Raw genomic sequence first — 14799 nt, 5'->3', positions numbered from 1 at the left:
TATGTACAAATATTAACGGTGTGATCTACTCCATCCGTCCCAAAATATAATAATTTTTAGCACTTCAGATTTATCCTAAAATATAACAACTTCCTCACCAACATTTCCTTCCCAATCAATCACAACCCTCTACCATTAACTTTTCTCATCTACCTCCACTTCTTAACCAATCACAACACATTCCTATTTAATTCTATCTACTTTCTTAATAACCTTGTCCAACTCTAAAATTCTCTATATTCTGGGACGGAGGAAGTATTGAAAAACCGGCTGCCCATTTTTCGGTTAGTTATAATTTTGGGTTGATCCATTGTCACAATGTGAGGGCTTCCTTTTCATTTTCGAAGTAAAAAAACCGCTCCCCACCAGCTTACGAAAAACCAACCGAAAACCAATAAAAACCGATGATTTTCGGTCAACGCCGTACAAAAACCAGCTAATACCAGTCGGCTTCCACAAACTATACCTAGCGGTTTCACGAAAACTGACCGGTTTTTTACTAGGTGAATTTGGAATTCATTCCTATGTTCAAACTGGCCGGAGCGCAGCTGTGATTGTACACGAAAGGAGTCCCACTCTCACTGACTTGCGGGCCCCACTTGACAGCGACTCCCGTCAAGCCACCACCAGCGTCCTCCTGCCCGCGACGAGTTCATCGCCTCCTCACCACCCAAACCCTCGATCGCTCGCTCGCTCCGGCAATGGCGTCGCTGCCGGACTTGATCGACGACCTCACCACCGAGATCCTCCTCCGCATCCCGCCGGACGAGCCCGCATCCCTCGTCCGCGCCTCCCTCGTCTGCAAGCCCTGGTGCCGCATCATCACCGACCCGGCCTTCCTCCGCCGCTACCGCGCATTTCATCGAACACCTCCCATGCTGGGATTCCTCCACAACGTTGACGGCGACAAGGCGATCTCCTCCGTCCCCCGCTTCGTCCCAACCACCACCGCCGCCTCCTCGCCGTTCTCCCCACCGGCCATCGGTTCTCCCCACTGGTGGTGGGCGCTCGACTGCCGCCACGGCCGCGTCCTCATCAACCTCTTCAATCCCATGGAGCTCATGGTCTGGGACCCCATCACCGGCGACCACCATCGATTTCCCGTGCCGCCGCACCCGCACGCCTACTGCACCGGGGCCGTGCTATGCGCTGCGCGCGACTGCCGCCATCTCGACTGCCACCAAGGCCCCTTCCTCGTCGTCTTCGTGGGCAGTGGAGAGCACGGGTACCATTACTCATGGGCGTGCTTGTACTCGTCAGAGACTGGAGAGTGGAGCTCCAAGGTCTCAATCGTGTTCGATTCCTATGTCGAGATGTTGCCCAGCCTCCTTGTCGAAGATATGCTCTTCTTCATCTGTGAGAATGGCATTAGAATTCTGGGGTATGACATTGGCAGGCATGAGCTTTGGGAGATTGAGCCGCCATTGTGGGATGATTACCAAGGGGGAACCCTGATGACAGCGGAGGATGGTGGACTGGGATTTGCTACTATGGAAACCCGCGGCCTCGTGCTGTGGTCGTGGTATGTGGATGATGATGATGGGATTGCAGATTGGGAACAACTCAGGGTAATCAAGTTGGAAATGCTGATCCCGGTGGATAACCCCTCAGTCTCACTTGATCTGGTTGGTTTCATAGAAGGCACACAAACCATTTTCGTGTCATCGGATGTCGGCGTGTTCGCAATTGGGCTCAAATCAGGCCAAGTGAAGAAGGTTGGTGACAGCAGGCCCTACTATTCTGTCCTTCCCTACATGAGCTTTTACACTTCAGGTACTAGTCTAGATCCTTATTGTAATTTCAGTTGGTGGCGTAAAAAGTCTTAAATTACGCCATTATGGATATTTGACAGCAAGCATGATTTTTCAGTTAGCAACTTAAAAAGTATGGGTTAGCATATATGTGCTCTGCACTTAAGAGCACTGAATTTATGAAAATTCAATATCACATAAAAGTGTAAAACTCTGTTGCTCTTACATCATTTTTTGATTGGTTCAACATATTATGAAATGTTCCTGAAATTTGGTAATTGCCTAGGCATTTCTTGATGGCTTGATCTATTATACTGTTTATTTTTTCTGAATTATACATTCCAAAATAGCACTGTGTTAAATTACATGCCTCATTTTGGGTATTACTGTTGAGCATAATATGGTTATAAGTTTTATACATTATGTATTTTCAGATCTTGCTAGGGGGAGGTCGTCGCACCCAGCTGGAGTACAGACTGTACAGTGACCCATCCAGACCCTTCCGTTATGCTTCTGGTATCTTACAGAGTTATTCCTTTTTATTATCATTTCAGATAGGCAATCGAAGTAAGAAGAGAGTATGTGACCGTGCTTGGTTGAGGTGTTTCATTTCAGTTTGTAATGCAATTGAGAGAGGATGGTTCATGCAGTGAACAATTTGTTTCATTTCATTTAACTGCTTAGGACCGTTACCCTCAATCTTATAGGTTTACATTTCTTCTTATTTGAGGCAATGCTCAATATGGAAGCCCACTTGGAACCGATATATTGAAGCATTTGTTTTTTGCTTTTTGCTCTGGTGAGTAGTGATATTGTTGAGTGGTTGACCCTACTACCTGTTGTAGTTCAGACTGAAAATACAAAGGTTACTGCTCATGTTTTTTCTGGAGCACCTTATTTAGTAAAAATAAATTGAATAATAAATTGAAGAAATTATGAACACAAAAACCTGAGAGATTTGACTGCATTTTTTGTGCTTTAAATTGCTGTAACTGTTCAGTAAAAGCAAACTGTTCTAATTGTTTCTGTTAATGGAACTAAGGGTTTTAGGCTGTGTTATTCTAAAAAGAATTTGACTGGATGACTCATCAAAGTATGGATTTGATGTTCTTTAATAGAGTAGAGACCAGCCTGCCTGTCATGAGTTTGTTATTCGAGGTTATTCTATATAATTACATAGGAGTAAGATCGAATCGCATTGACTGCAGAGCACTTTGCCTTTTATTGCTGATTGAAGCTGCCAATGTTATGATTTTGTTTTTGTGCTCTGGCTTTCGTTCATATGGCACTAGTGTCCAGTATTGATCATAAGCCCAACGAATTGGACCGGACCACTGCTAATTAATTGGTCAGTTAAGCCATCTCTGGCTCCTTGCCAAAAAAAAAAATACAGAACAAATAAAGGGTCATCCTTGGCTGGCTGACCAGCATACATCCATAACTGTATTGTATATTGCATGCTGGGATTGAAGAAGTGTATGCATTACACCATTAGTGGACTTGGTCAGGGGCTTTGTGCATAGAATTAATATGCAGTTATCAACTGCATGGTCAGAAAAGGCGGGTGTTCAACTGAGCCATGAATCATTGAGTCATGGCTCGAAGCTTTGTTCTTCACGAGTTGGAATCCAAAGTCCATAACCTTTGCCTCTACAGTCTGCACATATCTTTATCAGAATGAACAAGCAGACAAGTCTTGAGAACTCTATATAAACAGAACCCCATATCTCATCTTCCATCACCAACAATCTCTCATCAAACCATTTGCAACACAATACCAAACCAAAACTTCTTTGTGTGAGCCACATATCCAATGGCATCACAAATCGAGAGCCACCGCTCTGGTGCGGAGATCGTCAATGGAGATGCCATCTGCAGGAAGAAGTCCATTGAGCTGCTGGAAGAACTTGGTCTCCCCAAGGGCCTCCTGCCATTGGAGGACATCGAGGAGTTCGGGTACAACAGGGGGACTGGGTTCATGTGGTTGGTGCAGAAGAAGAAGAAAATTGAGCACACGTTCAAGAAGATCAAGCAGACCGTCTCCTATGCCAACGAGGTCACGGCATTCACTGAGAAAGGGAAGCTGAAGAAGATCACCGGAGTGAAGACCAAGGAGCTGCTGCTCTGGCTCAGCGTTGTTGAGGTCTACATCACCGATGCCTCGCCGGATAAGGTCACCTTCAAGACAGGAACCGGGCTCTCTGATACCTTCGATGCTGCCGCTTTTGCTCTTGGTGAGTAAGGCTTAAGGAGTCAGTCAGCTACTGTAAGCTAGAGATGGTGCAAATCTGTAATCTTAATTATGTAAAAGGCTTAAAGCCACTATCTTACATCACCATGTACTGTTATATAAATCTTTTGTATTGTAATTTGCTAACATATATGAGTATATTCCTGCATCTGTTCCAGTATTAAAAAAATACTGTTTTGCACAAGACCTTAGTCAACTTGGTTAATGAACACTGGGACAGGGCACTTAAAAAATCGTAAGCTTTGTAGACTAGTGCACATTGTCAGTAACTAGGAGTGATTTTCAACTTGTAGTTTAAAGGCAAAATTTGCTACGGGACATCCAAAAAACGTGTAATTAGCTGGGAGACACCGCAAAAATACTTATTTGCTATAGGACACCACAAAAAACTGGTAATTAGCTGCTGGACACCCGTGGGATTATTTTACTATATCCGGAGAAATTGGAGAGAGAAAAAATCATTAAAGACAAGTTTGCCCTTGGCTCAAAGGAATCCAAACATGGGCCCCACATCGCTGGTGGCTTCTCCGAGTTCGAGTCCAACCTGCAGCTGCTGGCCGGCGGCGAGATTCGTCACCCCGCGCAGCCTCTTCAACTGCGGCAGAAGCGCACCGCCGCCACCGGAGTTCTAGTATCACGATGTCGCGCCGCCGTTCCCCATGTCCCTCGTCGCCAACACCCACCTCAGAGGCAAAACCAAAATCATCTTGTTCTTGATGATGATTTAATTCTTGCTCAATTACTGATCGGTAAGTAATTCTTGGTTAATTATTAATTTCCGTGTGCAGGTCGCGAGCTGAGATGCTGCTACAAGGCCAACGTGGACGGCTTCAGCGCGACGGACTTCCACCGTCATTGGCTGCATGGCCACCGCCGCTGCCGCCGGCGGGGTCATGCCGTCATGTTCGGCAGGTTCAGCCCACAGGGGTACCGAAGCACGGACGACTACTACGACACGCTCGACGCCTTCCTCTTCTACTGGCCGGACACGGACACGGATGCCGCAGCGACGGCGGCGGTCGTGCTGCCAAAGGTGGGCGGGAGTGGGGCGGCGCTGTTCGACTACGCGAGGGCCGCAGTTCGGCGCCGACGGGCTGCTCATCGGGCCGCCGCTGATCGCCGTGATGGGGGGGGGAGGTGTTCACGGGGCCCGACTCCAGCACCGGCGCCGGCGACCTCCGCAGCACGCGGTCGCGTTTCGGGCTGTCGTACGCGAAGCGCTCCACCGTCTTCATCTACAACTCGGCGACGTTCCGGTGGACCAAGGTGCCCGCGCAACGCCGCCCCAACCGAGGTGCCCGCACTGGCGCGCGCCTCGCTGCGCCGGTCACCGGCGCTCCCTCGGGCTAAAGAGAGAAAGAATGAGAGAGAGAATACTAACGAAGGAGTAGAGAAGGATGGAGAAAAAATAAAAATAAAAAAAAATTCAAAGGGTAGAATCGTACTTACACAGCTGTTTCTCTCTCCAATTTCTCCGGATATAATAAAATAATCCCGCAGGTGTCCAACAGCTAATTACCAGTTTTTTGTGGTGTCCTTTAGCAAATAAGCGTTTTTGCGGTGTCTCCCAGCTAATTACACGTTTTTTGGATGTCCCACGGCAAATTTTGCCTAGTTTAAATTATCTTCTCTGAACTTTATGATCAATTTGTGTTGGGTTCTTTTTTTTTATCCTTTCGGATGGGGAGATGAAGTATGCGATCGTGTTCAGAGGTCAGTTAAGATGTTTAATCCAGTTTGTAATTCAAGTGAAAAAGGATGACTCACACAATGAACAGTTTGTTTCTTCTCATTTAACTGCTTATGATCTTTACCCATGATCTGTTTTTCAGGTTGGCATTTCTTCTTATTTAAGACAATATTCAATCCATGATTGGGAAGCCTAATTGGAACTGATATATTGAATTGCTCTAGCCCCACTGAGTAAGCATTAAAATTACAGTTCTTTTTTTGTTTTTTGGTTGTACCTGGTTGACCAAGTAGTAATTGGTAAGCTGAATAATAACTTGAACAAATCGTGAACACAAAAACTATGAGATCTGACTGAAGTTGCTGCCTTTTAAACTGCTGTTCGGTTAATGGAACTGGGGTTTTGGCTGTGTTATTCTAAGAGATTTGACTGCATGACTCATCAAGGTAGGGTTGATGTTCTTAGATATATAGCAGAGGCAAGCCTACCATGAGGAACTGCATGGCTTCAGCCTTCAGCTTGTCATCTGATATTTTGAATCACTATATTATACTACAGCGGAGCAAGATCGAACCTCATTTAACAGCAGAGCACTTTGCCTTCTTTTGCTGACTGAAGCTGCCAATGTTATGAGTTTTCTGCACTATATTTTGTTCCTATAGTAGCTTTTCTGAAAACATTGAATGGATATGGCACATTCGCTCGATGATTTGTTTTATGCTTTCCTGCCACTCTGTAGGCTGTAGCAAACGGCAAGTTTTTTCAGTCTCTTGTAACCATGTGTATTTGCGTCTTGACGTATTGCTTATCCTTCAGATATTGCCGGTTGCCGGGCACCATCAGCGAGGAAATGAGCATGTGTTGGACCAGACCAGTGTCATGACAAAAGAAATTCCTGATCAGCAAGCAACATCGCAGAGCAGAGGCTAGCAGATATTGTACAGTTTCAGGCTCAGCCCTTACTGTATGCACCGAAGTGATGCAGCAACTGAGAACTACTCTTGAGGAAACGCAAATTAACCGCAACACTGCAGAACAGAGTGCATCAAAACGATGGAATCTTGTCATGATCGCAGCAATGGACATATAAACCGAGATATAGGCTGCATATTTACTGAGCAATTCTGGAACCGAAGATCTCAATGCTGAAGATATCTGGCAGACAAATTCTCCTCAAACTTATGCTTGCCCGTTTCTGTTGCAACAAAACCAGGCCGCATCGTGGCCTCCGCCACGTCCTTCTCCTCTAGGCCTCCCTGACGTCACGGTCGCCGTCTTTATCTCTGCAACGACCTCGCATGGATCGGAGTCGGACTCTGGGCTAACATATCAGCGAATTTTAATTCCCATGTGTTGGATGGAATGCTGAAATTTTGTTGGGATTTCGCAAGCGACAGAGATGTGTTTCATGTGTTTCAAGTGGCCTGTCAAATTGAGCTACCAGCAGCCTGCAGGCAGGCAGGCAGGTAGGTTTGTTCCGACAAGTGAATTACTGAACATCAATCAACATTTGCAAATCTACAGACTGCAGCTTACAATTCACAGTTCAGTCCAGCTCCAGCAGCAATAGAATTGACTGCAACAGCTGAGAACTTGAACCCTCAGATCGATCGTGCACACGTGCAAATTAACTTTTGAATTCGAGTCTTTGAGATTTTCGTCTCAATCTGTTGAAATCTTCAGGATACCTTCAACGATACACAACGGCACTTTGGATGATACTCACTGATACAATAACAATAGTTGATGATACATGTTTATACTTGCTTATATTGATTAATGCACGACGTGACGACAACACTCAAGGATAATGACTGAGTTTTTATTATAAAGAACACGGGTTTCTTCATCACACTATGGGATACACTAAATCTCAGTATCATGGGGGATCTCGCAACATCTGCAGCCTGGACAGATCTTCATCACAATGAACAAACAAATTAACATGATACTTGGGAACTCTATATAAACAGAACCCTACATCTCATCTTCCACCACAGCAATCTCTCAACCCATTTGCACAAACAAACACAACACATTTCCAAACCAAAAACTTCTCTTCTAATTTTCTCCGAAACTACTGCTCCAATGGCGTCACAGATCGAGAGCCACCGCGCCGGCGCGGAGATCGTCAACGGCGATGACATCTGCAGGAAGAAGTCCATCGAGCTTCTGGGAGAGCTCGGCCTCCCCATGGGGCTCCTGCCATTGGAGGACATCGAGGAGTTCGGCTACAATCGGGAGACCGGGTTCATTTGGATGGTGCAGAGGAAGAAGAAGATTGAGCACGTCTTCAAGAAGATCAAGCAGAACGTGTCGTACGCCGGTGAGGTCACGGCGTTCGTCGAGAAGGGGAAGCTGAAGAAGATCACTGGCGTGAAGACCAAGGAGCTGATGCTCTGGCTCAGCATCATCGAGGTGTACGCCGCCGAGGCGTCGCCGGAGAAGGTGACCTTCAAGAGTGGCGCCGGAATCTGCAAGACCTTTGACGCCGCTGCGTTTGCACTTGGGGAGTAAGGACTTGGAATTAATTTGCTTGCATTGTTCGAAATGATGCCAAAAGTTTGTGGTAAATGTCCGTTCAAAGAAAGATGGTAGTACTTTTGTTGTTTCATGCATTAAACTCGAGTAATCAGCAGTGCCATGTACATGTACACTGCGTTGTGATCAAATCTATTATTTTAAAAAATGTACATTATATTTTTTAACAAATAGGCGAGCCGCCAATTTCATTGAAAATGTAAGGAGTAAACTGTACAGGTCCAAGAAAGTGTACAAGCTCAGTACCTTTGGACCAAGCTATCTATAAAGTTAGTCAGTTGCCGAGGATTTCTGCGCCCGCTAGTTGCTAGAACCCATGTTTTTTTTAGAGAAAATTCCCTATCTAGCATAAAAAAAATTGCTCTTCCCTCTATAGCACCCAAACTTCAAAAGTTCCCTATCTATACACCATCAAAATTTTTGTTCCCTATCTATCACTTCCGTTAGTTTTGAGGGTGACGGTGTTAAGTAGCATGAGGAAAGACGGTTTTGCCCTTCTGTATTTTATACTTTTTTCTCTTTCTCTGTTCACAGTTTTTTTTTGTTCTTTATTTTTTTCATTTAGTGTCCTCCCGTGCCGCCGGCGCTGCACTCCCATGCCGCGACGGGCTGGCTTCCCGTGCCGCTGGCGCTGCCCATCCGGGGGAGCCCGCCGGCGCCAATGGCCGCCCGGGGGCTTGCCATCCTCGCCGCCTGGCTGATTCGCCGTCCTCGCTGTCCTCGCCACCCGGGGGGTCGCCGTCCTTGCCGCCGGCCATGGGGGCGGTGATCTAGGGTTTTGGCGGCGTGGATTTGGTGAGAGGAGCGCGCGGGTTGGGGAGAGCAGGTCGCGGTCGCGCTCAGTCCTGGAGAAAGAGCAACAAAAAAATCCTGAGGGTGGGTCCATGCTTGTTTTGACGGTGGAGGCTAACGGGAGTAACGGAAGTGTTAGATAGGGAACAAAAATTTTGATGGTGCATAGATAGGGACCTTTTGAAGTTTGGATGCTATAGAGGGAAGAGCAATTTTTTTTATGCTAGATAGGGAATTTTCTCTTTTTTTTATTCACCCTTGATCTTGGCTAGAAGGCTAGTTGACGGGAGCTCCTTTTGTTGGAAGGTACTACGATTCCTTCCATTCCATATCTCCCAGACCACTAGCAACATAAGGGTCCGCCACGCTTTCTTGGACGCATCTTTGGTATTTACAGTGGCCTCCCACCACTCAAGCAGCGTCAAGGCGTTTTGCCACTAGGTTGTCCTAAGCTGGCCGCATGCTGTTCATTCCGCTAGTGCCGTCCAGATTCTTTTCATGTATCTGCATCCCCCTAGTAGGTGGAGGGCTGTTTCCTGGTTCCTACGACAAAGGGGGCAAATGGAGTCATTCTGCCATCCTCGTATCACGAACCATATGGTATGGTTTATCTAAAAAAAATTCTCCAGAATGTGCATCTTTGCATTAGAGCATCACCGACAACATCCCAAAGTTTTGGTTATGAGAATGGTAAACAGAATTTGAGATGTCAAAATTTTCATCCCTCCAAAAGATTAATTAAAATTAGCTTCCTAAAAACTAAAAAGTGAGTCCCCTAGGAAACTTCCAACATAAGGGGGTGTTTAGATCCCACTCCAAAATTTTACACCCCATCACATCGAACGTTTGAACACCTGCATGAAGTATTACATATAGGCTAAAAAATAACTAATTACACAGATTGCGACTAATTTGCAAAACGAATCTTTTAAGCCTAATTGCTCTATAATTTGACAATGTGGTGCTACAGTAACCATTTGCTAATAACGGATTAATTAGGTAATAAATTCGTCTCGTGGTTTACTGACAGGTTTTGTAATTAGTTTTTTTTTGACCCAACACCCTATGCGACACCTTATATAATACCCGATGTGACATGCCAAAACTTTACGCCCTTGGATCTAAACACACCCTAAATATTTGGTATTTTGGATATGGGTGAATAGCCAAAGTGGTCCTTCAAGTTCTAAGGCTCAGTCTGGTCCTTCACATTTCAATCTGTCCATATCAGTTCTTCAAATTTTATTTTAGTTCAAACTTATCCTTAGACCCACTTAAAAGCCATATGGGTAAACATAACCAACAGCTCTCTTTACCCCCTCATTCACATATATAAGAAAAAAAAGGTCTTACCATTCATACGATGAAACTGTATGACGAGACCCTCCCCGCAACACACACAAATTCCCAACTTCCTATTGAAGTACTGATATGGGTGTTTTTCCATTGAAATTTGTGTGCAATGAATTCGTTTTCCCATTTTATTTTACTTCAGCCTGACGTCGCATGACGCATGCGTGCAAACTACTTTAAACTATTTTTTCTTTTAAATTATTTATCCAAATCATGATCATATTGCACCATTAAATTCGTTACAATTAAATCTTTAAAACAAGACCACACATGGATATATTCCGACAAAAAAGTTTAGCTTATTATTGAATTATTTTTAAATGTTACACGCTGTTCCACCAAGTATATCGGAATTGTTTCACTAAGTAGATCAAAAATGTTTCAATCGTTTAAATCAGGTGTTGTTTCACCTTATATAAAAACAATGTTTCCGCAAATAGCGAAAGAATGTTTCAGTTCACTGCAACATTTGATCCATACATAGTGAAACATTATAAGTACACTATATGAAACATTTTTTGTGGAACAAAAAATAAAACGAATTCCCTTAATAGAGGGTTTCCAAAATATGTGGGTGATTTGTTGCAAAAGAATGTTTCAATTCACTGCAACATTAGATCTATACATAGTGAAACATTGTGAGTACACTAGGTGAAACATTTTCAGTGGAACAAAAAATGAAACGAATTCCCTTAATAGAGGTTTTCCAAAATATGTGGGCAATTTGTTGCAAAAGAATGTTTCAATTCACTGCAACATTAGATCTATACATAGTAAAACATTGTGAGTACACTGGGTCAAACATTTTTTGTGGAGACACGTGGCAGGTGGGGGCAGGACACATGGTGGGGCCTAGGGGGAACGTGCGTGTCAGGGGGCGGGGGAGCACTCGATTTTGCTCCCTTGGCCGGTCGCCCGAGCAGAGGGAAAATCAGTTAGTTAGTAGTAGTAGTAATATGATGTTTTATTCACTTCATCCCAAGTAATAGAATGGAAACCTGGCAATTCAGGATGTGTTTTCCCTCACCCTAACCATGGCTATAAATTGCGTGATTGGTTTGATAATGGGAAAACCTTCTTCTTCTTCTTCGTGTAAAGATCTCCTTCCTCGCTTAGGCTTTTTCAAAGTGGATCTTAGGGGTTTGAGTTTGAGGGTACCTTCCGGGTAGCTTTACCTTATGCTTGCTACTCAAATTTTCCATAAGGCCACATAACCTGCTATATAGAACTCAATTTTTCCATAAGGTCACATAACCTGCTACATGGATGGTGACACTAATTTGGGAGCTTTCTTCATCTCTTCTTGGAATGAGTTCTTTTTATTGATCGACTTGGCAAGCATATTGCACTTCTGCCTTCTTTTTTTTCTATGTTAGGCTAATGCATTTCCAATTGTGTTGTAACATTGAAGTAAGAAAGAAACACATTTTCATCTTGGGCTCCTAGTCTCCTATCGTTAAGCCTAGTTATCCGATCATACTTCTCAGAACTAAAATTTTAAGCAGCACCTCCTCGTGTCATCATGATATATATAAAGTCAGCAACGCCAGCTATTAAGATAGACTTTTAATGCGTAGATGATGTGATGGTTCCATGATATTGTTTTCATCTAACGGTTGAGTTTAGTAAATGATTTTGCTATGATTATGTGTTGCCCTTAATATTGACAAGAGCGCTTGTCGTGTCATATCTAAAAGGTACAAGAGCGCTTGTTGCAGGGCCAGCGTGTCATATCTAAAAGGTACAAGAGCGCTTGTTGCAGGGCCAGCGTGTCATATCTAAAAGGTACAAGAGCGCTTGTTGCAGGGCCAGCGTGTCATATCTAAAAAGGTACCAAGGGTATGAAGTGAGCATGGCAGAAGAGGTTCCTCTCGGCAGAAAGGAATGCTAACAGTGGTGCTAGCTTATGGAATCAGCAAGGTTAGTAATGATTAGATGTAACACTATAGTTCGTGTATTCAATGCAATAATATATTTGCTATTTTAAAACCCAGCTGGTTATGGTCAAGTTCGTTATTGTTACTATATTAGCCATAAAGATCTACCTGAACTTTGAGAATGTATAGTATTATTAGTATCTCTATATATCTTAATTTAGAATGCTTATTATATCTTGTAATATATATTCTCCTATGGATACTAGCTAGCTAGTGCATTATTGTAAATAGAATGTATTGTATCTTGTACGGTAATTAGTACCAATAGTAGATAGAATACACTTAGCATTATTGTACTCCTAGCTCCATACTTGTTTAAACATTATTTGAAATGATTAGATATTTTGGTAAGCTAACCAACGCTGTCTTTTTTACTTACCCTTACATGCCGACAGCTAGGAGGATCAATGAATGGGGTAGTAGGCCAATTAGATCAAAAACTGAGTTTGTTCTTATAGCAATATTTAATGTGATATGTCTTGGGCTGTTGTTGTCAGCATACTATGAAGACGATAACACAGAAATGTATCATAGTATGCTGCACCATAGATTGGAAAGACTTAGCGCTGAGATAAGAGTGAGATATGATGGAAATTAAGCCGGTCATCAAGTGCCCTTGAGTTGATAAGACTTGTTGCGGGATAGAGTGAGTTGTATTTGATTAAGGTGGTGTTTGGATTACATGGACTAATTTTAGTCCCTGTCACATCGGATGTTCGGACGCTAATTAGAAGTATTAAACGTAGACTACTAACAAAACCCATTCTATAACCCTAGACTAATTCACGAGACGAATCGATTGAGCCTAATTAATCCATAATTAGCTTATGTGATGCTACAGTTATTGTACAAACGAAAAGCTTCACGTCGAAGGACGTGGTTCTCTCAGTGGAATGATTAGAAAGTAAAACATTGTATTAATTAATAATTTTTTTTGGGATCCCCCCATTACATGGTCCTAGGGGCTAGTTATAGTCTTAGTACACGCTCATATCCTCTAGGGTTTAGTGTGTACAGGGGAATTTACATAGATACTCTTTAGATAGGGACACCAGTGAGGGCATACAATGTCTATTCTAATTATGGGCCCCTAGGTGGGTCCTTTGGCCCAGCCCATAAGAGGCAAATGGCCTTCATGGGCCACGCTAGCTTGATGGGCTTCCTAGCGAAGCCAGTCTTCCATGGGGCGAACCCTTCATGCTTCGCCTTAAGGCTTCGCCCAGAGGGAGACCAGATGGTGAGCCCTCCGAGCTTGGTGGCGAACCCTCTTGACTTCGTCCTTTGGCTTTGCCTTGAAGCTTCGCTTAAGGCGAACCTCCTAGACCCGGTTGGCGTCTTGCTGATTTGATGGTTTCGGTAGGTTCAGCCGAAGGCCCTCATGACATGCCTCCAACATGCCCCTCACGGGCAAGGGTGAGTAGGGAGTTTCGGCCGAGACCGTGCAAACATATGGTATGGCAATGAGGCTCACCCTTTCGGCCAATGTTCCTACCGAAACCTCTCTTAACCAACAAAGCCTTAAAACTTATTATTACATATTTTTCATTTTTTATGTTTCTTTCTACTCTACTTGATTTCGCACCCTTATTTGAATCAGTAACTCGTTTGGAGTTGAGTCGGTTCGGATGCTTGGACAGACTCCTTCTCTTTGCCTCCCCCTTCTTTATTTAGATCAGTTTTGGGCCGTATTGCACTGTTTCCGCGGCCTTTTACTGTTCAGCCCATCCGGAAGAGGAAGTTACTGCTGCCTCCCTTCAAGGGCACCACGTGTTTGGCCACTATTGGCCGGTAGCCAAACCGTTGCGTCTTCGGGGTTATATATACCCCTCTGGGTCGCTTTCATTCTTACCGCAGTCATTCTCATTTCAACTCCCCCGCTCTTAGTGACCTCTCTTCTCTCTTCCTCGTTTGGTTGCCGTGCGTGTTCCTTCGCCCCCGCAACCTTTCGCCACTTGCAACCTTTCGCCCTGCTACCGATGGCAGCGTGTAAGCCTGCTAAGGCCGCCGCTACCGTCCCCGATCCAGGTCGCCTTGGCGAAGATCTCTCCTGCTTCCTTGGCAAGTCTCTCATCAAGGAGTCGGATCTTGCCTCCCTGGTGGCCTCCGGAGCCATCGCCGAAGGGCAGGGCTTCGTGTCGGGCGAAGCTCTAGTTCCAACTCCGGGCGACAGGTGAACGCTGGTCTTCTCCACGTTCTTCGACACCAGGCTTCGCTTCTCGTGCGATGATTTCCTTCCCGACGTCCTCCAGCTTTACAAGATCAAGCTTCCCTAGCTGAGCCCTTCCGCCCTGGCGCGGATTGCAGTGTTCGACTAGGCATGTCATACCGCGCTGGCTTGGCCCCAACCGCGGAGTTGTTCGACGCCATCTTCACTGCTACCATCCTTTCCAAAACTGTGCAGACGGCTGCTGGGCCGAAGATGATGGTCTTCGGCAGTGCCAACTTCATTCTTCGACCGGAACGGTCAGATGTCTAGCTCGTCCA

General features: G+C 44.7%; 3 protein-coding genes and 1 pseudogene across 4 annotated transcripts; all 4 read left to right on the top strand.

The window, feature by feature from the left end:
• Positions 1-648: 648 nt before the first annotated feature.
• On the top strand, positions 649-2627 carry LOC107277256 (uncharacterized). Of its 2 annotated transcripts, none has more exons than XM_015790133.3 (2): positions 649-1715; positions 2186-2627. In XM_015790133.3, the coding sequence occupies exons 1-2, from the start codon at positions 702-704 to the stop codon at positions 2402-2404; spliced, it is 1233 nt and encodes a 410-aa protein (XP_015645619.1). In that variant the 5' UTR covers positions 649-701; the 3' UTR covers positions 2405-2627. The 2 variants fall into 2 exon arrangements, with proteins under 2 accessions (XP_015645619.1, XP_015645620.1); XM_015790134.3 differs by having other exon boundaries at positions 649-1773.
• An 864-nt stretch (positions 2628-3491) lies between these two features.
• LOC4342274 (uncharacterized protein At5g01610) lies at positions 3492-4174 on the top strand. Its single transcript, XM_015790135.3, has one exon. The coding sequence runs from the start codon at positions 3565-3567 to the stop codon at positions 3991-3993; it is 429 nt and encodes a 142-aa protein (XP_015645621.1). The 5' UTR covers positions 3492-3564; the 3' UTR covers positions 3994-4174.
• A 487-nt stretch (positions 4175-4661) lies between these two features.
• On the top strand, positions 4662-5505 carry LOC107277946 (uncharacterized; annotated as a pseudogene).
• A 2174-nt stretch (positions 5506-7679) lies between these two features.
• Positions 7680-8347, top strand: LOC4342273 (uncharacterized protein At5g01610). Its single transcript, XM_015790893.3, has one exon. The coding sequence runs from the start codon at positions 7781-7783 to the stop codon at positions 8207-8209; it is 429 nt and encodes a 142-aa protein (XP_015646379.1). The 5' UTR covers positions 7680-7780; the 3' UTR covers positions 8210-8347.
• Positions 8348-14799: the final 6452 nt, after the last annotated feature.

This window comes from Oryza sativa, chromosome 7 (genome assembly GCF_034140825.1).
Source record: "Oryza sativa Japonica Group chromosome 7, ASM3414082v1".
Taxonomy (NCBI): domain Eukaryota; kingdom Viridiplantae; phylum Streptophyta; class Magnoliopsida; order Poales; family Poaceae; genus Oryza; species Oryza sativa.
This window is presented reverse-complemented; position numbering and strand designations above follow the sequence as displayed.

What these genes read in the sequence shown, in the direction of transcription:
- LOC4342274 (XM_015790135.3), top strand. Translation starts at nt 3,565, where the DNA reads ATGGCATCACAAATCGAGAGCCACCGCTCTGGTGCGGAGATCGTCAAT.
- LOC107277256 (XM_015790133.3), top strand. Translation starts at nt 702, where the DNA reads ATGGCGTCGCTGCCGGACTTGATCGACGACCTCACCACCGAGATCCTC. An exon ending in AATCAGGCCAAGTGAAGAAG is followed by an intron (nt 1,716 to 2,185) that starts GTTGGTGACAGC and finishes ATGTATTTTCAG; the next exon opens with ATCTTGCTAGGGGGAGGTCG.
- LOC4342273 (XM_015790893.3), top strand. Translation starts at nt 7,781, where the DNA reads ATGGCGTCACAGATCGAGAGCCACCGCGCCGGCGCGGAGATCGTCAAC.